At 43.4% G+C, this 27,805-nt stretch overlaps 1 protein-coding gene across 1 annotated transcript in view; it reads left to right on the forward strand.

Annotated features, from left to right (window-relative positions):
• The first annotated feature begins 1,539 nt into the window (after positions 1-1,539).
• Positions 1,540-27,805, forward strand: part of SIFR (SIFamide receptor) — a 110,598-nt gene continuing 84,332 nt past the window's right edge. Inside the window, exon 1 of the mRNA XM_033485731.2 lies at positions 1,540-3,356. Within this exon, the coding sequence (XP_033341622.1) occupies positions 2,792-3,356 (565 nt within the window). The 5' untranslated portion in view covers positions 1,540-2,791. The remainder of the gene's footprint in view (positions 3,357-27,805) is intronic.

The following is a 27,805-nucleotide window of genomic DNA, read 5'->3' on the forward strand; positions in this document are numbered from 1 at the left end:
TTCTTTCGAAGTTCCGCGCCTTTGAAATTGTTCGGCCACCCTCGTTCTACTTTCTTTACAGAAGTTTAAAAATTATTGTTCCGGCGTGCCCGGTATGCTTTATTCAAGACCAACACCGTCATTCCTGCGCGCTCCCTTTGATTTAGTGTCCAAGAAACGATCATGGGTTTTGGACTCTAAATTAACCCATTTGTAGATTAGGTCGCCTTTTTTTATGCGAATCGTATCCTTTTTCAGTGATCACTTTCTTCTGACTCGAATTCTTTTCTATGTCATGATCACCTTTTTGTGACCATGTTTATTTATTTTTATTTTTGTTTTGTTACATAGTTAAATGTTTGTTCAAGATTCTGGCGAGAGTACCAATTAGTGGACAATTAAATTATACAATTAATTTAGTGGACAATGGACATCGTAATCGAGATCACGGTGAGGACTTTTCATAATTAAGATTATGAACATCGTAAATAATCAACAACGAATAAACGATGAGACGCGTTTCAAATGAAAACGTTTCACGTAAATGTTTCAACAAGAAAGGCTACATTTCGCGGCGTAGAACCTGAAAGAAGTCGGTATAGAAATTCTAATACTTCGGATGGCTCTGTTTGAATTAATTTAAAAAAAGCATGTGCCTACGTAGCTGCAGTGATTTGAAAAGAAAATACTCGTTAATAAGTGCACGTGCCTCGACTCGTATTTACTTACAAATTAGTATGTCCATGCAATCATATCGAATTAACATACTTACTGTAACATCTGCATCACAATGCATTCTATGCAGTTACGAACACATAGATGACAGCACACTCGTTTTTGCAGCTTTATTCTAACAATAAGGCCAGTCATTTTCTCGTTTCAAAAATGTAAAGCCGTTGGAATTTCAACGTTTCCGCGATACTTCAAATTGTTTCGTAGACACGAGCCACGCGTATTTTATGTATAATTAATAAATCGTATGTATATAATAATATTTATAAGTCGTTGTATATATAAATTGTTATTACTGAATCGTTATCATAATAAATCGTTATTATATGTCGTTACATATAAAAATTATTACGTTATTATTAAATTATCGTTATTTACGAATCGTTATATATCAATCGATATTTATAAAAATCGTTATTTACGAATCGTTATATATCAATCGATATTTAGAAAAATCGTTATTTACGAATCATTATATATCAATCGATATTTATGAATCGTTCTGTATAAATCATTATGTATAAATCGTTATATTTCAATCGTTATTTATAAACCGTTATTTATAAACCGTTAGATATAAATCGTTATATTTCAATCGTGATTTATAAACCGTCATTTATACACCGTTATGTATAAATCGTTAGGTATAAATCATTATGTATAAATCGTTATTTATAAATCATTATATATAAATCGTTACGTATAAATCGTTATACATATATAAATCATTATGTATAAATCGTTATACATAAATCGTTATATATAAATTGTTACGAATAAATCATTATGTATAAATCGTTGCGAATAAATCGTTACGAACGAATCGTTATTAACAAATTGTTACTTATAAATCAATGTGAACGGTGTCAACGGAATCATCGATCCAGCAAATGAAGTGGATACTCGAAGTCCGGCAAAGAGACTCGAAAACCAATGACGCGATCATCGACGAAGCGTACAGTGATCGACGGTCCTCGTTCGTCAGCTGCACGTGGACATCGGCGATCGAGTGGACGAAGGCATTTGGTTACCGGGATCCGAAACAGGATTTCGTGGAGGGAACGTCGGGCGATCTCGGGGGTTTCCCCGTTCTCCCTGGCTGGCAGTCTGCGTCGCCCCGATCTCGCTTCTCCATCGCACATCGCATGCGGGTGCATGTGCCGGTGGATGTTGCGCGTGCGCTCGTCCGTCGGCTCGCGGCAGACAGCCCGCCGCTACGGGTGCATCTCGCGGCAGTTCGCAGTCGTCTTCTAAAGCAAGCTCATTAGTCGCTCAGCATTCGGCCGGGACACATTTTCGTGGGTCCCACTCGTTGCTCGCAGAGAACCCAGTCGCTATCCACCGAACGACACCTACCTCTCTCTCCCTCCCTCCCTCTCTCTTTCTCTATCGCCACCCTCTGTTCAATCCCTCCACGTTCTATCGCACCATCCACTCATCGGGCACCGCACTATTTTCTACCTAAAACCACCCCGGAAACACAAACGTCACGAGTTAGAAAAACGTACGAAACTTCGCGCGAGAGAGCAAACGAGCGAGGAGCAGTTGATCGTGTCCAGCGAGAAGAAGGAAGAGGAGGCGGAGGAGGAGGAGGTGGTGGAGAAGGAGGTGGAGAAGGTGGCAGACGTCCCGCGAGACAGGGGATGCAACTGAACTCGATGGGCTCCTGTGCACGTGCCAGCTGACTCTCTCTCGAGGAGCGTCGAACTTGCAACGACCGCGCGGCTCCCACCCTTCTTCGTCCTCTCACGGTGGAAATCCCCGTGTGATTCATCGGCGACCTCGAGGCCAGTTCACCTAAACCAGAAAGCAGGAATAGAATCATCTCGGAGCGCGGGATGAGAACGAGTTCCGTCCGAGTTCTCCGGTTCGCGTGAAGATCGAACGATCGGGGCGCCGTTCCCCGACGAGGTTGTCCAGCAGATCCCGGCGAAGAGGATCCGAACGGAGGCCAGCCTGCAAGGTAGACCGCGAAGTCGGTCGTGCCCGGGGTCGTCGACACGACGACGCTGACGACGGAGACGGCGAGGAAGACGCCGTATAGCAAACGCGAAGTGGTCCCTATCGAGCGGCACGGCCCATGGTCGAAACCACTTCGATCCAGCGCGTCACGATCAAGCTCCCCATGCTGCAGCCACCGTCTCCCCTCCTGGAGATGGCATCGTTGCGTCTGCCGGACTCCGAAGAGTTCGACGTCGACCCACGTCGTCGCAGCAATAATGCCAACGTGCCGCCCACGACTGTCGCGGCCGTTCCACCGACCACTGGCACGCTCCTGCAGATGAGGGACTTCGGAAACATTCTGAACAACCTGATCGCCGAGGCCATCACCGTGAACCCGAGGACCACCATGGAGGAGCACAGCGGGCTGCTGAACGCCAGCAAAACCGTGAACCTCTCCACCGCCGAACAGATTCCCGATCGATTGTACAGGCACAGCATGGCGATGTCCGCGGTCTACTGTGTCGCCTACGTCCTCGTATTCGTCGTCGGCCTGATCGGCAACAGTTTCGTCATCGCCGTGGTGTACCGGTCACCACGTATGAGGACTGTCACGAACTTCTTCATCGTCAACCTCGCGGTCGCCGACGTCCTCGTCATCGTGTTCTGCCTGCCGGCCACCCTGATGAGCAACATCTTTGTCCGTGAGTACCCTGGACAAGTCTTCTTTCGATCTAGTCGAGCGGAAAGAAAGTCGAGCACAGCTTCTATTATTATAGAAGCGAGCAGGCGAATTTTCTCTTTCCAGTCGGCTAGCGTTCAATTAGCTTCTACGATCGCTTCGCGGGTATATCGGCCCTCCGAAAGATCCTCGGAGGCCGTGCAGAAAAGTCTGAACTTCCGCCGCGCGTTCGTTTCCGCCAGCAGCATCGTCTGTTTCCGATCGGGGGATTTGCGGGACTAACACCCTCGAACGGCACCGGTTACAGTGACACGCCGCGCGGTTCGATATCTTGCTCGCGCCCCGTCGCAGTTCCCATCGATTTTACGCTCGAATTCTGTCCCGTCCGTAATCTCGTATACTGACCGGCCGAATCGTGGCACCGACACAGTCCGCGGCGCGGCCATAAAACGTTTGATAGCGTCCGAAGCAGCGGACGATGCTGAACGGAAGCCAACTTTCACCTGGAGTTCGGCTGTTGTGAAAGAGAAGAGGAGAAAAAATATGACGGAGTCGGTCGGGATCGACGGAGCATTGTGAATAGCGAAAGAAACGAAAGGGTTCGCTTCTGCTTTTTTTGCGCGGGGCATCGAATTATCAATCTCTCCTCTTCCCGGAGGAAACGAATGGCGAAAGTTTTCGCGAGGGCCAAAAAAAACGGCGCAGACGACGGAATCGATCGGCCGTTATTGATCATGCGTGGCCGGCAGCGGCGGGGGGGACTTGAAAACAGGAAAATTGGATCGCGGACGATTAAACGGGCGCGCAGGCCGCGAGCGGGATCCGTTCGCCGTCGATTTTCGCCGTTGCAGGGCCTCCGTTCCAGTCCTCGGCCGACCTCGAAGGGAGGTCGGAGGCAGGGCCGGCCGGAGGGGCTCCCTTGGTACTACGGAATCGATCCCCTTTCGCGATTCTCTCTCTCCCCGGCTCGGCTCCGCTCGGCGCGGCGCGGCTCGCCGCTGCAACGCGCGCTGTTCACGCTCGATGCACCGGGCGTATCGCGATCCCGTTTTCAGGGGGGGCCCCGACAGCTTCATCTCGGCTAACTGCAGATAAATTATTCGATAATGGAATCGCGTGATACCTACCCTCCGCGGAAGTGCGGAAGAGCCCTGCCGCGGATTCTTTTCAATTTCTGAACGCGATTGCCACCGGGACCGACCCGGGACGATTCCGGGGGATTTCAATCGATCCGCGGCAACCGAACGCTCTCCAAGTTAAATTACTTTATCCTATTTACGGTACACGAGGATTTCACCAGCTTCGCGCTTTGTTGTTAACAGGCCGCGGATTTTTCCTGCGAAATAAAAGACGAGCGGGGAGCGGGGAGGGCAATGCTGTCCGCATTAATTGCTAGATCCAGCTGCTGCGTACACGCTTTTCGCTTTTTTTGTTTTTTTTTTCTTTTAATCAGTCGAAGGGATTGCGTTTGAACAGTAAATGGATTTACCGTTTTTCGCATTTGAACTGCCGGTTCTGCTTGTACACGCGTGAATATACCCGGTTTGGTTATATTAATCGTTTCCCGGTGTGAACGGAGTTACGTTTATCGTAAAAATTCTGCGGCTTTCACGAGGGAAATACGTTTTCCTTCGGTTAGTGCGATTTGGGATGCTTGTATTTGTCAGAACTGTGCGAAATCGCAAGTTTTTCGAGAGGTGTTTTGATGTACAGGGTGTTCGAATTCATGATGAAATGTTCGAAAATGCTTTATCGAAGAGTTATAAGCTCTCGAAGATATTTACGATTTATCGTAAAAGTTGTAAAAAAACGTTCGAAAATTCCTTCGCCTGCAGGAATGCAGGCTTTCGTTCGTCGAATTAGCGATTGTCGTACTCTTTCAAATGTTCAGTTTGCATTGGGAACAACGGTAAATGCATCTTCTATCGTATTTTCATAATTAATATTAACCCTTTGCACTCGAGTGGCGACTCTGAGGCATCACTAAAATTTGTTACATCACGTTTTAAGATAATTTTTACACTAACAAAGTTTAGCTTTAAAAAATTTGTTAAGAGCGTAACTGTTGTGTGGGTCCCAAGAGTCAATTTCATATGCGTAAAATGCATTTGAGCCGTTTATTTTGAAAGTGGCCTAAAAAAGTCCATTTATTCGAAAATCCAGATATTTAAGGTTTTTACGTTTTAATAAATTTAAAAATATTGCTAATTGATAACATGGTGGTATAATGTTTTTGTGTTCCTAAGGGTCACTGCGTTCTTTCAGCTTCGCTGACATGAAATCATATGTATAACGTAGAAATGTGAATATTAAAATAGCTAGCTCGGTGTTTTTGAAAAATGACTTAGGCCACTTTCAAAATAAACGGCTCATTTTGTCATATAAAATAAAAATACTATAAGTTAGAAAAACGAGTTTATATTTACAGTTAAAATAGCTTCGAGTGCAAAGGGTTAAGTGTTCATTTTGATCATAATTTTCTTGTCAACGAAGCGCGTAGGAAAAGCATCAGTTGAAACGTCCGGATTGGTTTAAACAAACGCCCGCACTCCGGAGAGAGTTTTAGGACGGCATCGAGTCGTTTAATTAGGTCTGGCAAGGCTATAAATTGTTACGAGAGGTCTGTGAAAGGTTCTTTCGAAGGGCGCTGGTATCGGTGATACCGATATCAGTCAGCGGCAGGGAAGAGACTATAATAAGTACAGGGATGTAAATGACCAATTCAATGACGATTAATTAAATGGGTCAGCTAATTCCGATAATACCAAAGGATAACGAGGTGTATGGCGGACAAATATGAATTTGTCGGCGGGAGGATGCGCAATTAAGCAGAGATCGTTACGTGTGCAGCGTGTACGCGATGTAACATCCATCTAATTACGATAGACGCGCCGCTATAGAGAGTGCAGCCGGTAAATCGAGTTTGGAAATTTCACGAGAATTTTACGCGACAATGCATTGTTTCCCTGTTTTCGCGTCGTAACGATTCCGGTTTCCGGGTTCCAAAGTTTCTGGGCCTTTTCGTTCGTCGCATTTTTTTATATTTCTCCAGCTTCTTCGAACAACTTTACGTTAGTTCGCTGTTTCGTCGTCGTCGGAGTTTGATCAAATTGCATGTTCGCCGTCGATGCGTTCGCAGCACTCGATCGAAAATCGAGAACCATCTCTTTCCGCTGTTGAAACGGCAGCGAACTAGCAAAGGGCTCGTCAGGACCGTTTTATGGGATCGCGTTCCGATACCGATTTCCATTTTTTTTTTCGTCTCCGTTGAACGAACGGACGCAAATTGCGGCTCAGAGGCATCTAAATAAAACCAACTCCGATATGGATCGCATACTTCCTGTCTTCCCCCTTCCAGGCGACTGCACCCATTTGTCTCGGTTGTTTTGACTTTAATGCTAGGCATTTGGCGAAATAAACGACGGTGCCTCGTCCCATCTTCCTTTTAACGATTCCCAATGCACTCGAGTTCGTGCTTCGACAAGAGCACAAATTCGATCCGACAGATTCACAGTTTCATTCCGTTCATTTCATTGAATAATAATAATTTCCCGAAATTCGTAAAATTTTCATTCTACTCGGAAGCGACGCGCGATTTCCTCGATAAGCAACAAAGCAACAAATTGCATTAAAATCGCACGGACAGTTGAACGTTTCTCGTAAATTACAAGAAAGTGGCAGCGATTATTAATACGAATTTTCCGCGATGTTTTCTTGCGTTCTCTTCGCGCACGCGCGCGCGCGCGTTAGAAAGAAAACTATGATTTTCTCATAAATAACACGCTCGACCCGCCAGAAAATTAATTCTCCTTCCTCAGGTGAAACTCTCGAGCTGAAATTTTACAAGCTGAATGTCATTATTTATGTAGAGTGAAATATCTCTCTTGAATTCGAAATCATTGGAAAATGTGTAGGTCAAGGACAATGGTGTTGAACAGGGATCTCTCTTCCACCAAGGTCATGTCTCCGGAGATGTCAAGGTCACCGGGGTATTTCTAAATATTTCTCTATCTTCGCCATCGCGCATTACAACCGCGAACGCGCATCAACGAGAGCCGCATCTAGGAATTAAATTTATTATCGACTTGCGAGAAAAAATGCCGCTCGAAGTGCAGCCGTCCGTCGAGAACAGATAGCGGGTTCGTAGGTGATTCTACGACATTGTAGACAGTGACGGAATACTTTCGTGCGATACATCGAAACTTTTTGTTTGATTCAGATTTTTCTGAAACGCGTTAATTGAAGACGTTTGCTTTTCATCGATCGCAATAATTGAACAGTTGGACGATTCGTGTGTTGTGGAATTGTGAATTTTTCGAAGCTTCCTAAAATTACAACGACGCCGTGTGATTTTTATTTTATTTGTGCGAGACAAGAAAAACTTGGTGTTGATGAAAAAATATGAAAAAAGAATATACGAAATAATGAAACTCATTATTTCTCCTAGTGTAACGTTAAATAACATTTTCTAATCCACTTGTAAACGAACCTAAAAGTGAGCCGTTTATTTTGAAAGTGGCACAAGTCACTTTACCGTAATGAAAAGTGGTGATTTTTTAATGTTTATACGAAATTATTTATATTGAGAAAAATATCAGTATCCTGAGATAACAAATACAGATAAATCTTCTCGAAAGTTAGCATCCATATTTTTAAACGTGTTAAAACGCAAACCCTTAAATATATCGACTTAAAAACAAAGTGACTTATGCCACTTTCAAAATAAACGGCTCATATATGTAACCAGCTTTCACTGTTGAATCGAAACTAAATAATCCGAACGTTAATTAGGACTGATTCAGTGCTCGACGATGTATTACAGGAATGGCACGTGAACGTTCCGTGAATCGGGTCAAAGTCGTCGTCGCGAATTAAAGGAATACAATACAATTAAAAAAGGAGAATTCACTTTTGGGTCAGATTGACATCTGGGTCATTTTCATATTCTGCCTAGGTGGCCATGAATCGCGCTCTATATGCATGAGATTCACGGCCCGCGACTATCGTTCTGTCTAATGAACGATCATTCGATCGGCGTTTAATAAACGATTTATTCAACCGGCCCGGGAATTGAAAAAGGTTGCCGCGGCCGCGTGGCAAGAAAAAAGAAAAACACAGAAGCACACGACCGTGAGACTCCAGACTCCTTCGAGCTGCCAATTGTCAACGGACGTCGCATGACTAACGACGTCATTAACACGCACTCGCACTCGTTTATGTTTTTCGTAAAGAACTCAAGTGGCCCAGACTCGTCTAGAGCCCACGAGCTCATTCCGCATGCAAAATATCGTCGGCGACGGCGACGCCGTCGCCGCCTCTGCTGCATTTTCATCTTGCGAAACGTTAGAATTTCTCTGGGTCTTAGCTGTCTCGGCGACACCCTCGTTTAGAATACTCGGACAATTAATATTTAGAATCAAACGATCGTCGAGCAAACTTTCAATTTAATATTGGAACCTTATTTCCGGGCTAAATCGAAATTTTTTTACGAAATCACTGATTCAAGCGATCTCGATGCGACATTTACAAAAATTATTTAACTATTTTCGTAACACTTGAAACAATGGGATGATCGAAATTTTTTCACAGTTTCAACAAAGGCTTTGCAACGTGTTTTGTATTTGATGTGAAAATTCAATTTTACATCTGGTACGTGGAAAATATGATACTTCGTAGAAAGTAGGTCAAAGGTTAACAGTTAAAATTGATCATCTGACTCGGTCAATGTTTCTTTGAATCGACAAAGTTCGCTTTCGCGTTTATCAAAAATTATATTTTCGACTAATCGTATGACAATTAACTCTCTCTCTTGCTGTACAATTTCATTTAATACTACAACGATTAATCGTTCCCTGCAAGAAAAATGTGAAAATTTATATTCGCATGCGTCGCACTGCCTAAAAATACGAATAACAGAAGAGCAAAATTTTGTTAGAAACTTGCAACACGATTAAACAGAGACGAATAAAACGAATGTTTAGTTGATACTGTTTGGAATTTTCGTCGCGGATCCGACTCGCGGTGTTACATGGCGAACGGTTAATTAAATGACACGCGTCTCTTTCGCGAAAGTGCAGCTATGATGTTGCGAGATAAAATTATGAAATATCGCTCGCATTGAAATTTACATTTATGACTTATTGAAAAATACAATTACACGTTTGTGCGCCTAATGATCGCTACGATTCGCGTGATAACATTTTCTCTTGAAACCAACATAAAACGTATTCCTCTAAAACGCGACAAATCATAATTAATCAACGTAAAATGTATTTCTTTAATAGACGACCGTATAAATCGGTCACAATTTATCAATTTAAAGCGCGAAGCAAGAATGAATGGAGTGCTACCCCCGAAATCAATTATGCAACTATTCCGCGAGGGTGAGGGTTAAGTATAGTTGAGAACTGTCACGCGTACAGCCCCGAAAAGGGGCGGCGTTCGTTCCCTTGAGAAGCGAATCCAAGCATAATTAAAGCCCGAAGAAGCACGTCGGTTAATTGCTTTGAAACTGGTTGCGAGCGACAGGACCTCGCCAGGTTTTACGTCGGCCAATCCACCCCGCTCTTTGTTCGCCTAATTACCGAAACAGGGTTCTAGATCGCCGCGGCATTGTCTCACACTATACCCGCCTAACTGTTTTACCACGCCGCGCGCGGCCACAACATTTCCGCTATTGTTTTTCCGCAGATGGATTATCGTCGCACGACGTCCGATCGACGTACAGTAATGTCTCTCTAATTGACGCACAGATTGTCCACGAAAATGGACAATTTCGGGAGAAGAGAGACGATTATTCGATCCTTGCGGTTCATTTTTATAGTCACGAGCTATATACTATATTATAGTATACTATTGTATATAGTATAGTAGTATAGTATAGTATAGTATATTACTATACTATAATATATATATATATTATTATATTATATTATATATTATATATACGTATTATTATATATATAATATATATAACTATACTATAATAGTATTGTATTATAGTATAGTATAGTATAGTATAGTATAGTATAGTATAGTATAGTATAGTATATTATAGTATATTACTATACTATAAAATACTATAAAATAAATACTATAATATAACGAACTATACTATATATTATACTATATACTATGTCAACAACTATAAAAACGAGCTGCAAGGCTCGAACAATGGTATCTCCTGTTCCGAAATTGTCCACTTTTTGTGGACAATCTGAGCGTCAGTTAGGGAGACATTACTGTATAGCGTGCTCCGTTCTCGCGCGTCCGATCCACGACGACGAACGGATTGTCTTCGACAAAATTGAAGTAGTCCGAGGTGTCGTCATGTGTCTGCTATCCTGTAAAGCAGAAAGAAGTGAAGAAAGAAGTCGCGCTGAGTGATTACTAGCAGGCAGGAAAGAGGTTCATCCCTTCTAGATTGACTTTTCCCCAGGGAATCCCGAGTGGTGTTTAATTAATTCCTCTTAGCTTTCGTCGCATTCCTTTTTTTACTTTTTTCTGTTTTTTTCTTCTTTTTTTTTTAATTAAAACCGCCCGTCGAACTTGTATTCGATTCGGTTGACACGGGGACAAGATTTTCCATGGAAGTCTGCTTCCAATATTATTCTGCTTCCTGATATTATGCTTAATTTTTTATATTTGTTCGATTGCCACGATATTTGAAATGGTATGGCAATTTATGAACAAATACGTAAACAAATGAACGCAAACATTACAAATGCTCATTTATTCAATTTTAAACTTTGATAGATAAAACAAAAGAAATGATTCATATAGAATAATCGCCAAATTATGGCGATTAATCATTAAGGCATAATTATTATGGCAAACGATTCATGGCAATTTTGCCCTCGATGTCATTTGAAGGTTATCACGTAGCAGGTCGTTGAATTCGTCCCGAGGTCGCCTGTAACGCTGTGAATTTAAAATTACCTAGTTTTATTTAAAAATATAACGGCGGCCTTGATTTTTTTGTCGAGAATCAATTTGTTTTTAGATTGAAATGACTGCAATTTCTTGTCGAGGTTAAGTACTAATTAACTCTGTGGTGGGAAACATTTTTCTATGAGACCATCGGAAGGGGCTGAAAAAAGGGACCAATTTTTTACTCACCCTGTACACATATATTAATTGATCTATTTTATTACCAATAATCGTAACGTATGTTTCCAACCGAATTTATCCCCGTTAAATCGACGATATGAAAAATCACTGTAATAAAACCAACACAATTTCGCAACTATTTCTGATACGACGCGAGGGGTAGCATCACGGCAACGAAATTCTGCGCATCGTTGGCGAACGATGAACCGGCAAACACTTTTTGCATTATAAACGAAATTGTTCAGTCACGTTGCCGCAAGGGACGAAGATTAAACTGCAAAATTTGATCGACCGGGGAACGCGAGGCATTTCTCCCGATCCCTTCCTCCGAGTACGTTTCATCGTGTAATTATGCACCGATCGCTAGTCAAAGGCATAAGATGGTCGGCGTGTCTGCAACGTAATCGCGCGGGCGCGCGCGCGCGCTCTCTCTCGCTTGCGCTCGCGCGGTTACTCTCGTTTTACGTTTCGGCATAACATCGTGCCGCGTCGGAACGCCGGTCTAACGTAATTACGCGAGTTCCCGAGAGTTTGCGTGATTTTCTGAAATCGGAGAGTTCAAGGGGAGCGACGGCGCGGCGGGCGGGAGGGAGGAGCGGGGATGGGAAGTTAGCCGAGGTTTAAAATTGCTCTTGAGCTACACTTCCGGCGACCGGTCACTCACCGGTTTGAAGAGCAGTTGCTGGAAGTCCTAACACTTTGTTCGGAACGTTCAGGAAATGTTTTGGAAAGCGGCCGAGGTTCCTTTCTGCGAGAGAGAGAGAGAGAAAGAGAGAGAGAGAGAGAGAGGGATCACGAGCGCCGCAAACGGGAAAGCTTTTATGAAGCGACCGAAAGCTTTCCCCAAAGAGTCGAGCGCGAAGCTGTCGTCTGACGACTGTCTCCGATTCGACGGTTCCCCTTGTTTCGGCAAATGGCCCGAACGGATTCTCCGCGGAGCCGGTTGTGCCTTCGGAAAAAAAAACGACGGGAAACAATCGCGGAATTGTTAACGGTCTGTCGGTCGTTTAATTGCCCTTTCAATGGCGGGTCTTGACGGATAACCGTTGTGATACACAGCCGTCTCGAAAAGTACGTTAACACCGTTTCAAACGGAATGATTTTTTTTTTTTTTGAAATTGCTCCGGATGACTCGAATTTGTTTCGAGATGTTAGACCGACTAGTTTTCTAGAGAATGAAGTGAAAACGAGTGTACAACAATTTGGGTGGAATAACGAAAATAGTCCTTTGAATCGCGTTTTCTAACATCTCAAAAATATTCAACTCGTTTGTGGTCCAGTTTCGATTAAAAAAGTTTCTTCGTCTGGAAACGGTGTGACTGAAAATAGAAATGTATTGCGTTATGGGTGGTTACTAATTTTTATGTAGCTTTTGCAATGCGTTTTTGTCGTGTTGAACAAACCGATTGCCAGCAGGATTTTGAATACAAGAATATAGCACCGAAAATATATAAATATATATAAATGTATTTAAATATATCAATATATAAATATACAGTACAAAAGAGACAAATAACATTTTCCCACGTGAAATTTTCATATTCCAGCTTCCAATTGATCGATTAAACGAGCTTCGATATCGCGGAAATTCGCGGATTTCTGTCGGACAGAAACGCGTCGTCGACGCTCCGAATCGCGCGCGCGCCGTATCGCAAAATCGAAAAGCCAGAACAGAAGATCCGCAGTCGAGCAATATTCTTTTGTAAATCGTGTCAAGGTGATTTTCTTCGGAGGATTTTTGAAATTTAGATTATCGCGGCGCGATTTTACATAACGCCGTCGCGAACAAAGAGCGGCGGGGTGGAGGGGGGGGGGAGGGGGTGAAGAAAAGGCGTTATTGACTTTCTCCTATCGTTATTAATCCGAAAGATAAAAAGTTTAATGAAGCTCCGAGAAGTTTCTATTTCATTTGGAACTTAACCGGATTCTTAATGCCGCGGCAAACTTTCTGTCTCGTTCTAATTAAAAGCGAATCCTCTATGGGTAACTCCGTTAGCTCGATCGTTTTTCAATTAGCCGATGCTCTTTTCCGAAATCTTAGTCTTCTTTCGAGCGTCGCTGCCTATTCGTCGCCTGTCGCTCCTTTGGTTTCGAGAGTAACGAGGTATCGTCCGAAGATGAGCAAATATTGAATTAGAAACGTTCTGGAGCTGCGAACACAGCGCACGATCGCTCGCCTGCACGCTCGAAGACGACATTAAACGTCTAGACAGGCTTGTTTACGTTCGCATTACGCTTCTTCCTTATTAAAGTCATCGTTCTCTCTCTCCCCCCGCCTCTCTCTCTCTCTCTCTCTCTCTCTCTCTCTCTCTCTCTCTCTGTGTATGTCTCTCTCTATCGAACCATCGCGTCTCCGCGCTCGCGAAACGGCAGATGATAACCAGACCTCCGCCGAGCGGAGGAAACCATCGCGACGGAAATTCTCCGGCTCGCCTGATACCTCTTTGACAGCGATTTTAGATCAACGGGGGCACATTCGACGCGCTGAAACAAAATTCTGCACGTAATATCCGCCGGAATTACCTGTCGATCTTCCTCCATCCTCTCGAACGAGATTTCTCCTCTTCCGAAATCGTCTCTCGCGGCGCTCCATTCTTCCGGGCAACGCGCAACCCTTCTTTCGTTATCTCTTTACCGTTGCGTGATTCGATCAAGCTTGTATCGATAGCTTGCGACAGCTCGCGTCCGTGCGAGATAAATTGTTACGTTTATTATTTCATACGTCTTCGTAACAAAAATCGTATTATTCCTCGTCGAGATTGAGTTCGGCCGCGGTGAATTCGCGCGGGGATCGCGAAACGAATAACTTCGAAGTCGAACGTGGACTAAAATTGCAGTTAAATTCGAGTTAAACTCGGTCGGCTCGTATGTCCGCAGCCTCTGGATCGAGTTGGTGACGTAATCGATACGTCGAAATTCGCGTTCAATAGGTCGGAGCAACGAAATTCGACGCCAGACGCGCGGCGTTCCAGCGAGAATCGCGGCGCGAGTTGGAATCCGTCCGCGTGCTATACGGAGCGGTACGAGGCGGACCCGCGGCCCGCCGCGGGTTCGCAGCTGTTCATGCGGGTAAATATTTGAAAAGCCTCTCGCGCGCGGCCATTAACGCGTCGCTGGAAATGGTTGGGCGCTGCTAAACGGACGCGAAACGATGGTATCAGCCCCGTTGCGGCGCCGCGGTCCGATGATCGACTTTGAACGCGAGTAATTTGATTTGCCGTGTCGTTAGTCTAGAATCCCGAGATCGCTGCCAATTTCCATTTCAAAGCAAACGAGGGACGCAAGCCGCGCGCCGCGCGGTCATGGGGCGCGCGGCCGCCGCGCACCCTGGAAAACAAGGACCTCGGGTCGCCTCGTGTTCAAGGATGAATAGTCCGAGAATAGTCCGGAGGGACCGTTTTCCTCCCTATTGGGAAAGTCGGCCTATTTTAGTCGCGCAGCCTATTTTACTTCCTCGATTTTGTTTCTCCGTCCAGCCGGGTTCCTGCGGATTTCGGACCCGCCGATCGGAAATCGCGTGGGCGAGCTTGCCGAATGCGTGTCGGTGGCCTAAATCGTGCCCCTTGAATTGATCCTTTGACAGGCGGAGACCTCGCCGGTCTCGTTTAGCCAAATATTTGCATTAAAAGGATTATTCAAGCGAATAATTCTTCGTCGTTTGGAAGTTTGAGTAAAAGGCAAGAACGATTACTTGTTATTTGTACTAGATCTTAGTAAATTATTTACAGTAATAAACTTGATTTGTTATTTATAAATACAGTTTCAATTGTTATTGATTATCATTAAATTGCTTGTTATTTATTATTTATTCGGCACGCGTCGCGGTCAGGAAACAATTCAATCGCTCTGAACGATATAATATTTATTACACCATAAAGAAAAAAACAACGAAATATGCTTTTCATTTGCTTATAAAATTGAATGAAAGGCAACGAAATATACTTTTCATTTGCTTCTAATGTTGAACAAAAGACAACAAAATATACTTTCCGTTTGCTTCTAAAATTGAATAAAAGACAACAAAATATACCTTTCATTTGCTTCTAAATTTGAATAAATTTGAATAATAAGGATTTCATTTGTGATACTAACGTATGAAATGTCCACGTATAATACGCAATTGACGAGAGGAATGATTTTTATATTGCATAAAAATTCGCAGTCTGAAAGTGAACGCGTCATACGACATTATATTCTTAATATTTTAATATTTTGATATTGAATTATGTACGTAGCGGGGCGAAAGAAGCGTTGAAACAGTGGAACGACCATTATCGGAAATAATTGAATGCGCTGGCAGCGTGTATGTAATTAGAATCCTCCGCGCTAAAACACATTTTCGCGTCGATAAGTTTTTATCGCCGTGGTTGATCGAGTTTTAATTGTGTCAGTGTTACACGGCGGTATTCGATAGAGTCGTCGCTTTTCAGCGAACACGGCGCAATTTGTCGCGGCTTATTCAAGAAGCACGTTTCAGTAATTGTTCGGGAAGAAGAAGAGGCGACATCCTTATTAATCAAAGTCACCTTCACGGTCGGTTGTCGCTTATCTTCCGGATTTACCGGGAGCCCTGTTCGGATAGGAGCGCCGCAGATCCGCAAGATTATTTGAAAATCCGGAATTGCATTTAAATAAGACCGTACCGCCGATTGCGGACATAAATAACTGCACAACAGGATTTTATAGAATTCTATTCAGCTTGATAAATAGCTTGATAAACTTAACAAGCTCCGAGATCGGTTCAGCAATCGTAAAATGTTCGCGAATATTCTTTTACCGTTTCTTAACACGGTTGTACGAGAATAAAATTGAAATTGGCAAGGTTGATAAATCATTGAAAAATCAATTTGCAATATTCAGCAGTTGCGTTACTTCGATACGTTTATGTCTGATTAATTTGAACGCGTGAATATATTTATACAGTCTCTTAGTGCTAAAATATTACACCGATAATCGTAAACAATTTTAACGTAGTTTCCAATAAACTCGAATCGAGTATTTCATTTCGAATTATTCACAATTTCATGCTAACCGTTATTTTAACATTTAAACGTAGCACTTATTTCCTAATTATTGAAATCGTAAAGCTGTTTCAACCGGACATTGTCGAATATATTTCTTCATTCGGGCACACGGTGTTACAAAAATTCTGTGGATAATTCGAATTTAAAATTCAATCTTATAATTTTTACGAGACATCGAGTCGCTCTTAGACCTCGCCGCGTTTACCGTTTTTCATCCGAAATACGGATGAACTTGCATTTCTCCCCATTAAAGTATCACTAGGATTTGCCGGCGATCCTCGAAACGCTCTCCAGGCCGCAGCCACTTTCAGATTACAAATCGTTTCAATAAAATGCAGCAAACAGCTCCACCGGCGGCTACTTTGCTTTCATTAATCAAGACCGTTTTTGCAGCTTCTTCGCTGACCACCAAATAGTCCTTCCAGGGTTGCCCGGCATTTCGCACGGATTTAAGGGTTGCCGATGAATCGCGGCGGCCGGTGCACGTTTGTTGGAAATTTCACGCGCAACAGTTATTGCAAATTCATTGTCAGCCTTACCTTATATCGGTCCTGCGTTACTGGGATTATTTCTATAGAGAAGAGAGAGGACTTTCCATTATGATAATACAACTTTAAATCGATTTTATACCTTGCATCTTATTTTTCCACTTGTTATTTTATTATTCGTTTGATTCTCTTACATTTAGATCATGAAAAATAACAATTAAAAAGAAATGCCACTTTGGCATGAATAGGGTTAATTATTAAGTATTTTAAAGTGCGCGTTGGTGTACATAATTTTACTTCATTGATTCGAGAAGCGGCGATTTTTCTCTCGCGACGGAACGATTCAAATCCTATTCTCCCTTGTTAATTAAAATTAAAATCTTGAGAAATCCAATTTACAAACGGGCGAATTCGCGTTTAATTGCCACTGCATTTGAAAGATTTCGCCTCCCTCCGGCCAGCCGGCATTGCGAATTGATGCTCGCCCAGAGAAATTCAGGGCACGGTAAATATATTTAAGGAGGAAGTTTAGAGGTCCAAGTCGCGAACCAATCAGAGCTTTTTGCACGTTCGCCAGAAGCGTTCGCCGTTCGAGGATTAAACGGTGAATATTTCATTAATTCCTGCCAGTCACCCGCAGACGCGGCCGGGGGTGTTTCGAGGGGTCCACGAGCCCGCCGGGAACTTCTTGGGAACCGTTTTTCGTACGACATTTTCTATCTAGAGCGGATATCTTTTAAGCTCAACCCCTTTTATTTCCGGCAGCGACGGGCCGCAAAAAAGCACGAAAAATCGGGACGGCAGATGGAAAAAGAACGCCGCGCCGGCCAGAGGTACTGGAAGACCGCGCGGGACTAATTGTTACGATCGATGCGCCGATAATTAGGTCGTGGGATCGCCGATGAACTGTCGCTGCGAACGAAACGCGAGAAGCGGGCCGGAACTACCGGCGATCATGCGAAATGGAAACGCGTCTTCGACGCGCTAAATATCTTTTTGTCTTTCGTTGCGCTCAGATTGTGCGGATCTTCGTGCATTTTTGTCAACAAAAGGACGATTCCTCTTTCGTACGATAATCTCGGTTGTATTAAAACGCGCTGGAACAGCGTTGAATTTGATTAAGTCTTTTGCTCGATCATTTTCCCGGCGGTTTTTGTTGCGCCGCGAACGCAGGAAGTTCCGCAGTCTAGCAATTAACGCCGCGACGCATTTGCATCTACAGTACTTTTTCTGGTCGTTGAAGGGACAATTAACGACATATAGAACAGAATAATTGCGTGGGAACACCGTTGAAAGTGTCTGATACCTTTTAGAACTCCCGTTCGAATAATCTCGTTCCTAAATGCCAGAAAATAATGAATCTGAGACACGTGAAATTCTAAAACCGGGCGGCACGAAATAATACGGGAAAAGAATTTAATATATCATTCGAACAAAGAGCTCTCTTTTACGGCATTTTACGTGACTGAATTTTTATCCCGGCCTCACAATTTTGCCTGAAAAAGACGATATAAATCGTGCGGACGTAAATTTTTGACGGACTCGCGATAGAAGAGGTTTGTTAAAATCGTTCATTCTTTTAATGAGCCTTCTGTAAACATTGATTAAATATTGTTTCAACAATGTTAAGGTCTTTCTCAGCTGGAGCTAGAAAACTTAAACAAAATACTTTATAAAATACCTGAAAGAAACCTTATAAAAAAAACCTTAAATACCCTAAAGATTACCTTTTCGGTATGAAATTAGCATTTACAAATTCGGGAACCGTGAATTAATTCCGCCTTGCGCCATATTTGCGAGCATAGATCCCAAAAATCTGAATTCCGATAAAAGTAAAGTTTGCAATAAAATTATTTAACGCGTTACGTGGCAAACATCGAGCCCAAAAATCGCTGCAAAGACGAGGTGATTTAAACCAACGAACGCGCTCGGGATTTCAAAACTTTCGCGTTCCGAAAGTCCAGCAAAGCAAATTCAGTTTGCGCGCGAACACATTCTAACGAAAGTTAATTTTGAGGGCTAGCCGAAAATTGATCGAGCCCTCGAAATACTTGTTCGACAACTTTTTCCGGCCGCGTATTTCGGAACATGCAGCGATCCGGTCGCTCGGACAATTTCGTTAGCGACCTCGCGTTACCGGAACGGGACGGTTAAAAAATCGTTGTTAGCTAAAGGGTGGACTCGTTAAATGGAACTGTGGTGCAAAAAAGAGAGGAAAAAAAAATATGCGAAATCAGCCCTCCGGTCAGCAGCCTCTATAGGTGCGGCCGCGCACGGCAGACTGTGGGTCGTCGGTTGCAGGCAGCGGGACGCCGTTCGAGTTCAACGTATACGTACGCCCCCGCACACGCAACAGAGGGTGAGTGTATCAAGTGCGCTGGCTGCACAGGGTGAACGGCCGGAGGTGACCGCATCCCGCACCCTCCAACCTGCATCGCTTCTGAGAGTCTCCTTCGGAAACTGGGGCTCGGTTCCACTATGCCAGGCAGCCGCTCTTCGATCCTTCCCTCCACCACCGAGATGACCTCACCTAGACGGTTCCTGACACCCACCGCGCCGGACTGTTAACGCTCGCTGTTTATCAACAATCCAAACGCCAGACCCTCCGACCGCGGTAATTTTCATCGAACGGCCCGATTTTTACGATCTTCCTCCGCCGTTGCGCATGCGACAAAAAGTTCGCGAGAAAATGATTCGACGCGTCGCGAGAAAATCGAGCCCAAAAATGGCTGCGAAGGCGATGCGATTTAACTAATTAATGTGGGCGGGATTTTGACACGTTTGCATTGCAAAAGTCCCAGTGGAATTCAGTTTGCACGAATATATTGTAACGAAAGTTTATTTTGAGGACTAAGTCGAAAATTAGCGTCGCACAGTTTTTGATGATTGGGTGGTAAAGTAATCTGATTAATAATTAACGATTGCGACTCGTTGGTTATTATAAATTGTTATAAATTGGTCGTGATAAATATCGAGTTGAAATTGGATTATTTTTTGCCCAACTCTGCATCCGAACTTAACGAATTTAATTTTTATAAAAATATTTAAGCAATTTAGATACAAATTATGCATATTAAAAAATAGATGTATTCTATGCTGAATATAAAAAAGTATAAAAAAATACATTATATATTTTGTTGAAGGGAGAAGTAAATGTTTACACAGCTTTTTTTGCAAACGTTGGAGAACTTTTTTATTCCATGTAGAAATCCGCAATCGGATAATGAGTAGACTGCGGATCTTCATGCAGATACTGATTTTTTTGTGTTGTAGAAACTCCAAAGTAGAATCTAGTTAAATGGCAATACTTACCTTGTATCATTTTGTATCATTTTGTATCATTTTGTATAGTCGAAATTTTTAAAAATGCACGAAAATAGGTTTTCCCGAGGATTAGTCAGAGCTTTGAATTTTGTATCGCGTTCAGTAATTTTTGGGACACAGTCGAAATACCCTAGCAGTTGCAGCCGAAAGTGGATGTACCCGAACGAAAGGATCGATACGTATGTGGCGAATCCACACAGGCCTAAAATATTCTCGCTTGTATAAACACGAAATCCTGTCGTTCGAGGTGCAACATTTCGCCAAATTTTTTATACTTTTAACACCGGATTCGCGGAGCACTAAAAACAGCTTCTCTCTGTTAATTCATAATAGTAACAATGAGACGTTCATCCAGATTTTTAACGAGTGTCGTTGCAATATTTCGTAATATTTTATTTTATTGTGTAATATTTTGTAAATTAAAAAAAGTACGCAAGCACACTGTTTGGTAATCGTGTTTATCGGCGGGGTTTGTTATTAATGTTATTAATAAATCTGTGAACTAGATTATAGAAAAAAAAGGATATTTCGATGACAGATCTACGGTCGTGTCAATGTGTAACATTGACAGCAACAATTTATTAAATACGAAAGCGAGAACGCTGCAGAAATATTACTTCACCTTGGACAATGCGTTCCATCGCGAAAAGATTATCAAAACCTAACACCGTGTAAAGGAGTTACAGCCTTTATACTTAATCGAACGGAAGCTTCACCTTGAATGGGAAAATGGGACAGAATCTAGGCCGCGTGTCATTTTGTACACCGGTGAATGTTTTTTTTGAGATCGAATCGTCTCGGCGCAAGGTGAATACATTTAATATTGACGGATAACATAATTTTCGAAAAATATAGATTGTGCTACAAGTTTGGGACATTTCGGTCACCGCAGCGGCAAGGTGTTTCTTCAAGTATAAAATTTCATTCCAAAACGTTCCACGATGAACAGTAAGCACCCCGCTGTTATTTTTCAATCTTATTTACCGCGATATTCCTCCAGCGATGAGTTTCCTTTCAAAGCGACCGCGGAGGATCGTTCATTCGAAAATCCGCATTGTCACATCATTCCGCAAGATTCGACGAATCCGGCTTTCCTGTTCTCACAAATGAATTCTAATTCTAATTACTAATTTCGCTGACGAACTATTCGAATATCAGACGAACACTGATACTATAAATATTCTGTGCGTGGTTGAACAATATTCTAATTTAATCAAGTTAAACATGTCGCTGAACGTGGACATTTCCAGTGCATCCAGTGCATGGAAATGTGTGCTGATCACTAGAGAGTGTCCCATAATTATGTTAACACCTGGAAGAGGGAGATTCCTGAGATCATTTGAAGTAACTTTTTCCTCAACGAAAATGCAATCCGCGGCTTCGTTTACGAGTTATTAGCGAAAAACGGTGACCAATGAGAGGCGAGCTCGGCTGGCTCGGTCGACGCCCAGTTCCGCTCATTGGCTCGGCCGCCTCGCGTCAGCTGATCTCGCGAGCCGAGCTCGCCTCTCATTGGTCACTGTTTTTCTTTAATAACTCGTAAACGAAGCCGCGGATTGCATTTTCGCTAAGGAAAAAGTTACTTCAAATCACCTCAGGAATCACCCCTTTCCGGGAGCAAACGTCATGGAACATCCTGTATACAAAACTCGCGATAATTATGAAGGACCCACGATCATGATATCGAACTCACGATCCAGAGTTAAACATTATCCGAATAAATTTTTCGAGTATAATTTTAGTCCGAATAAAATTGTATTCGAATAACATATATCGAATAAAAAATACTCCGAGTGAAGTCTTATTCGAACAATGCATCGAACGAATTCCACGAATAAAGTCTTATTCGAACAATACATCGAACGAATTCCACGAATAAAATTAGTAGTATTATTAGTAGTATTTATTGTTCGAACAAAAATACGCCACTCTATGCGTGTTCCGCGATCGCTACATATGCAAGAGTTAAAATTACTATACGGGATTCCCGATGCACTCGCGGGAATCGCGTCGACGGCATCCACGGGGCCGGGACATTATTTTTCAATCAGCCCCGCAATTAAAGGGAAAGGTTCTGCGCGCGGGTCGGCCGGCCCGCCAGCTAGAATCCCGTGATAAATCATCGACCCTGACACATATCGCGGCGACATACGGGAATATGTGTCAGCGCACATGAACGGGCACGGTCATGGATGCATTCGAATAGGTTTGCAATACAGGCACCGCGGCGCACGCACCCACACCGCCCCGCCGATCGCCTGTACCGGTTGAATATGTCTATTCAGTCTGCCTTTGTCACGGCGTTGCTAACCGTCACATGCTTTGTGCACACTTAATTACACGTTATTGCGCTCCGGAGGACGCCGCTAAGTTTTCCCTCTTGCGACCGCGCCGGGAGCCGATGCACGGCCACCACATTCGGCCACCGTGTTCACACCGTTGTCCCACCCATCGGTATTTTACGCCCTGACCCTGCCACCTGGGTCGCAACGCGCATTTTCGAAACATTTGACTCTATTTTTCCGCTTGAAAGAGCCGTTTATTTTGAAAGTGGCATAAGTCACTTTGTTTTTAAGTCGATGTATTTAAGGGTTTGCGTTTTAACACGTTTAAAAATATGGATGCTAACGTTCGAGAAGATTTACTTGTATTTGTTATCTCATGATACCAATATCTTTTCATTATGGTGAAGTGGCTTATGCCACTTTTAAAATAAACGGCTCAGATATCCGCGACAAATTCTCCCTAATTGTCGCTCAGCTTGGAAACGAAGGAGGACAATTTGGGAAGAGGAGATACGATTATTCGAGCCGCATAGCTCTTTTTTATAGTCTTTTATACTCTTTTATAGTCTTATATACTCTTATATACTTTTATATACTTTTCACAAATTGTCTATTTTTTGTACAAACCGAGCGTCAATTAGGGAGAATTGGCAGACCGATATTTGACAGGCCGATTCCACTTTCGACGCATCGTTCAAGTCATTTTTGCTCGGAAACGCGATCTTAAATAAAAAAATGTTACTCTTTTTCATCGACTTATTTTTACACGCAGAACATCCGCCGTTCCAATAGTACGATCAGTCAATAACTATCCTCTGTAACGTCGCCTTAGAATAACGTCTACTGCGAGACGTGCACAGACAACAGAAAACTGCGACAATCGGGGTTCTACTTTGCTAAATAAAATAAAGGCAGCGGCACTAAACAATGACTACCATATAGTACCAATGAAAATTTTACGAATCTCGGATGTACCTACCTTTGCCCGTGTATCGATCACGACAGCACGGATTATTCGATGGTTGATTAATTGATCAACTGTCCGTCTCGGTGCATTATTCAATAGAAGACGACGGCGAACGGAGCAAGTGATCAAATATTTTCGCGTTCGCGGAACCGAGACGCGTCGAGACGCCGAGTTGGTTTTCGCATCGGCGGTCCCGCGAGAGCATTGTCCCGTTAGTAACGCGTTTTCAATTATTTGTCGACGCGGATTCGCGCGTACATTTGTGTACACGCCTCGGTCGCACCTGACGAAACACGTCGTCGAGCAGTCGAGTCGGAGACGCGGCCGTCTGGCTGTGATAAACTGGTCGACGACGACGGAGAAACGGGGAAAAACCGAGAGAGAGAAAGAGAGAGAGAGAGCGAGAGAGCGGGAGATCCGGAGAGCGAGAGATCGGGAGAGCGAATGAGCGGGAGAGCGAGAGCGAGAGCGAGAGCGAGAGCGAGAGCGAGAGCGAGAGCGAGAGCGAGAGCGAGAGCGCGGGAGAGCGAGAGATCGGGAAAACGAGAGATCGGAGCGCGAGAGAGAGCGTGAGAGTGAGAGAGCGAGAGAGCGGGAGAGCGAGAGCGAGAGCGAGAGAGCAGGAGAGCGAGAGATCGGGAGAGCGAGAGATCGGAGCGCGAGAGAGAGAGCGGGAGAGCGAGAGAGCGAGAGCGGGAGCGGGAGAGTGAGACGTCGGGAGAGAGTGAGATGACGAGAGAGAGCGAGACGACGAGAGAGAGCGAGGGCGAGAGCGAAAGAGAGCGAGAGCGAGAAAGAGAAAAAGAGAACGAGAGTCGTCGTCTAATGAGAAAACTTGGTCGCTAGAAAACGAATTTGAACCGATCCGAATCGAAAGTAAAGCCCGAAGTTTCGGAGCATATTCACCGGAAGCGGCCGTAATGATGTCGTTCTTGACCATACACTCTCCGCGAAGTATCCGCCGTTCTCTTACCCGGGACAGGCCGGTAAACGAGAAAACTTGCTGCTCGATTAATTCGGGAATGATGACAACGATAAACTCGCTTCCTCCGTAATAACTTCCATTATTCTCTAAGCGGCTCGTAGTTGCTGCTGTATTTCGTTATCAGTCGTTCTGCCCCGCGTCGCATCTTATTTTCCCTCTTCCTGCAAGAGGTAATTGGAAACTCCTTCGACGCGATGTTTTCCGCAATTTTTAATGCGATGTTTTAGGCCGTTTGGAAAATTAGCTGGCTCGTGAACTTGGTAAACGTGCAGTGCAGGAGGAAGAAATGTGTTTAAATGCGGACTATTTCTGCAATAGCACTGATTTTTCCAACAATTCGTTTTCATCTTTTAAACGATTCACTGCTATTTATAATTATTATTGTTGTTGTTGTTAATATAGTTCTTTTATTATTATCAGCAATTTTTCTTTTTTCGTATTTCTCTTGTCTTGCCATTTTATTTAGGCTTATTATCATTGTTATTTTTACTTTTGCATTTCTTTTATACTGTATTTTTCGCTCCTCTGTCGTTCATTTGTAAATGTTCTTAAACATTTTGTTACAAAGGAGTTTTCTCCGTTCATGCATCACGATAAATATTTTTTTTATTATTATTGTTATAAGATGGTACAAGTTTAATTAAAGAAGTTTTCTTCTGTCCTCAAGAGAAGTCGATCTTTTTCAGCTGTCGGTCGAAGAGTCTTACCGCATCTTTCAAGATTCAACGAGAAATCATATTTCGTTGAACTCGGTTTTCTAGATTGTTCAGAATATTTTCCGACGAGGACGTTCTATTTTCTCCATCTGTCTTCGCCTGTCTAAAAATATACTTCTGAATAATTTCGAACCGGGAAGAAGCGAAAGGTCTCTCTCCCCCTATCTCTGACACACGTCCGAAGCCATTAAAATTTAGCAATCACTTGCAGCACACTACAACGAGAAAACTCCGAATCGACGTACATACACTAATCAGTGATTCCCCTCGTTTCTGTTTACTAGAATCCAATTCGCAATCAGCCGAGTAGATGCGAACTAAAATCCCAATGAAACGCATGGCTCGTTCGACGCCGAACCCGCCCACGCGTTCGTGTAATAGAAAACGTGATCGAACTCCCCCGAAATTTGCGATTCATGAAAGGGGGTGCCTGATATATAACCCTATGGAAACATTCTTCCAAAGACGTTTAATGAAATTCGGAGAATTTAGGCGATATATATCGTGCCTAGTTCGAATCTAATTCGATGCCCGCGAAAACTAGGTTAAGTTTCATTCGATTCTAAAATACGAGATAATTTTGTTGTATGAACTTTATGTGAATGTTTAGATTAAAGTCTTTAAAGTCTTAAAGTCATTAAGTCATTATTATCATTATATCATTATATCATATTATCATATCATATTATTATATCATATATATATTATATCATATATCATATTATATCATATTATTATATCATATATATATATATATATTATATCATATATCATATTATATCATATTATTATATCATTATTATCATTATATATTATCATCATTAAAGTCATTCGTCAGTTTTTGGATTGGATCTGATGTACTTAGAATAACCTGTGAATTGCTATGATGAGTCAAACGTTCGTTTAGGATAACGCTTCGCGAGAAAATAAAAATAAGAGAAAAGATAGTGCAATATCGTTTCTTTAAAATTGTACATATATCTTACACAAGATTTTTAACATCTCTTTTGCCGAGATCTAAAAAAAGACTGACGAGCGTTTTCCTATAAAAATCGTGATACTTAATTCATTAAAAAATTTCTCACAATTCTCGTAATAGTGAATGCCCGATTAAATAAAAATACAGTCACTCGTAACAACGTCAACCGATCGTCAAAATCTACAGAATACATTTTTTAAATTATCATTATAGCCTCTGATAAAAAATGTTTGAGAAACCAGAGTATCCCATTTTCTTCTGTCATTCCAAGTGTAATAGTAAAATTTCAAAAAAAGCATATTAGTCTCTCCATCATTCAAAAATATTCAATTCATTTACTGCAATTTTTAAAAAAGTGATGCCGTTTCAAAGGGTGTCAACATACATTACTCCCCGATGGTACATTCAATGTTCAATGACAGCAGTTCTTTACGATTTCGCTAACGATCATCGAATAAAAATTCCGGGACCGATTATTAGACCCGAAACGGCAGGTCTGTCGCTAAAATCCTGTCTCGGGCAGTTTTCGGTGCCGAGCACTCGACCGTGCGTGGTGCACGCATCGTCGGTAATAGCGCAGAGGGTGCACCCCGGTCAGGCCGCGAACTATTCGATTATTATCGATGCATTATTCGTCTCGCGGCGGAACGTCGGCGCAATATCATCCTTGGTGGCAGCGCGCCGGTAAAAAGTGGGAGAGGGGATCCCTGTTGATATAACCTTGACACGAGTCGCGCCAAAAATCAAGCGCGCCGCGGATCGTTAAAAGCGGGGCACGGGGGGGTGGCCGGTGGGCGGGCCTCGAAATGAAATTCAGCGGCGCGATCAAAGTTTTTTCTCGCGGGCAGGCGGGCAGGCGGGAGGGCGAGCAGGTGCGCGGCGCGGTGCGCAATCGATAGGCCGGCTCGTCAATTAATTAATCGGCTTTATTTAATTCCAGCCGAGCGGGCACGCAGCGGAGCCCCGATGTCCGGCGCGGGTTGTCGATATCGAATGCGGGGGGAGCGTGTGTTCGTGGGGGGGTTTAGGGGAGGTCAATATTAATCGGTTGTCGGCTCGCGATAGAAAATCGCCGAGGTCTGGGTTAGGTGCGGCTGCACGTATGGATGACCGCCTCGTAGAATTTCAAGAGTTCCGCGCGCATCGGTAACCTGACCCAAACCCGAGATCCATATAACCTGTGTTTGTGTCAAGGCGAAAGGGGCCAACACTCTCGACTGACCTACATCGGCCGATCACACTCCTGCCCCCAGGCTGCGACCCCGTTTGCGACCCGGCATCCCACCTGCACTCTTCGCCGAGCCTCCGCTCCGCGTTCCGCTGCGACCGGGATTTTCTTCCTGCATCTAGATGAAGATCAGAAAATCTGCCGCCCGCCTGTTGCTTGATCCCTCAATGCTCAGGCTTTGATCCGAGTAATTGTCGGAGGAACGAGCGCGTTTGTTAATCCTCCCTCAGTGTCGGAGCACAAACGGTTGACACCCATTGCGCACGCGTCACACCTCCGACACACGTAGCGACTCTCTTTTCTATTTTTTACTTCTTTTTTGGGGGGGTGGAGCTCCTTTCTCGTTCGTCACTCGACACAGGAACG

Source organism: Megalopta genalis, chromosome 15 (assembly GCF_051020955.1).
Source record: "Megalopta genalis isolate 19385.01 chromosome 15, iyMegGena1_principal, whole genome shotgun sequence".
Classification (NCBI taxonomy): domain Eukaryota; kingdom Metazoa; phylum Arthropoda; class Insecta; order Hymenoptera; family Halictidae; genus Megalopta; species Megalopta genalis.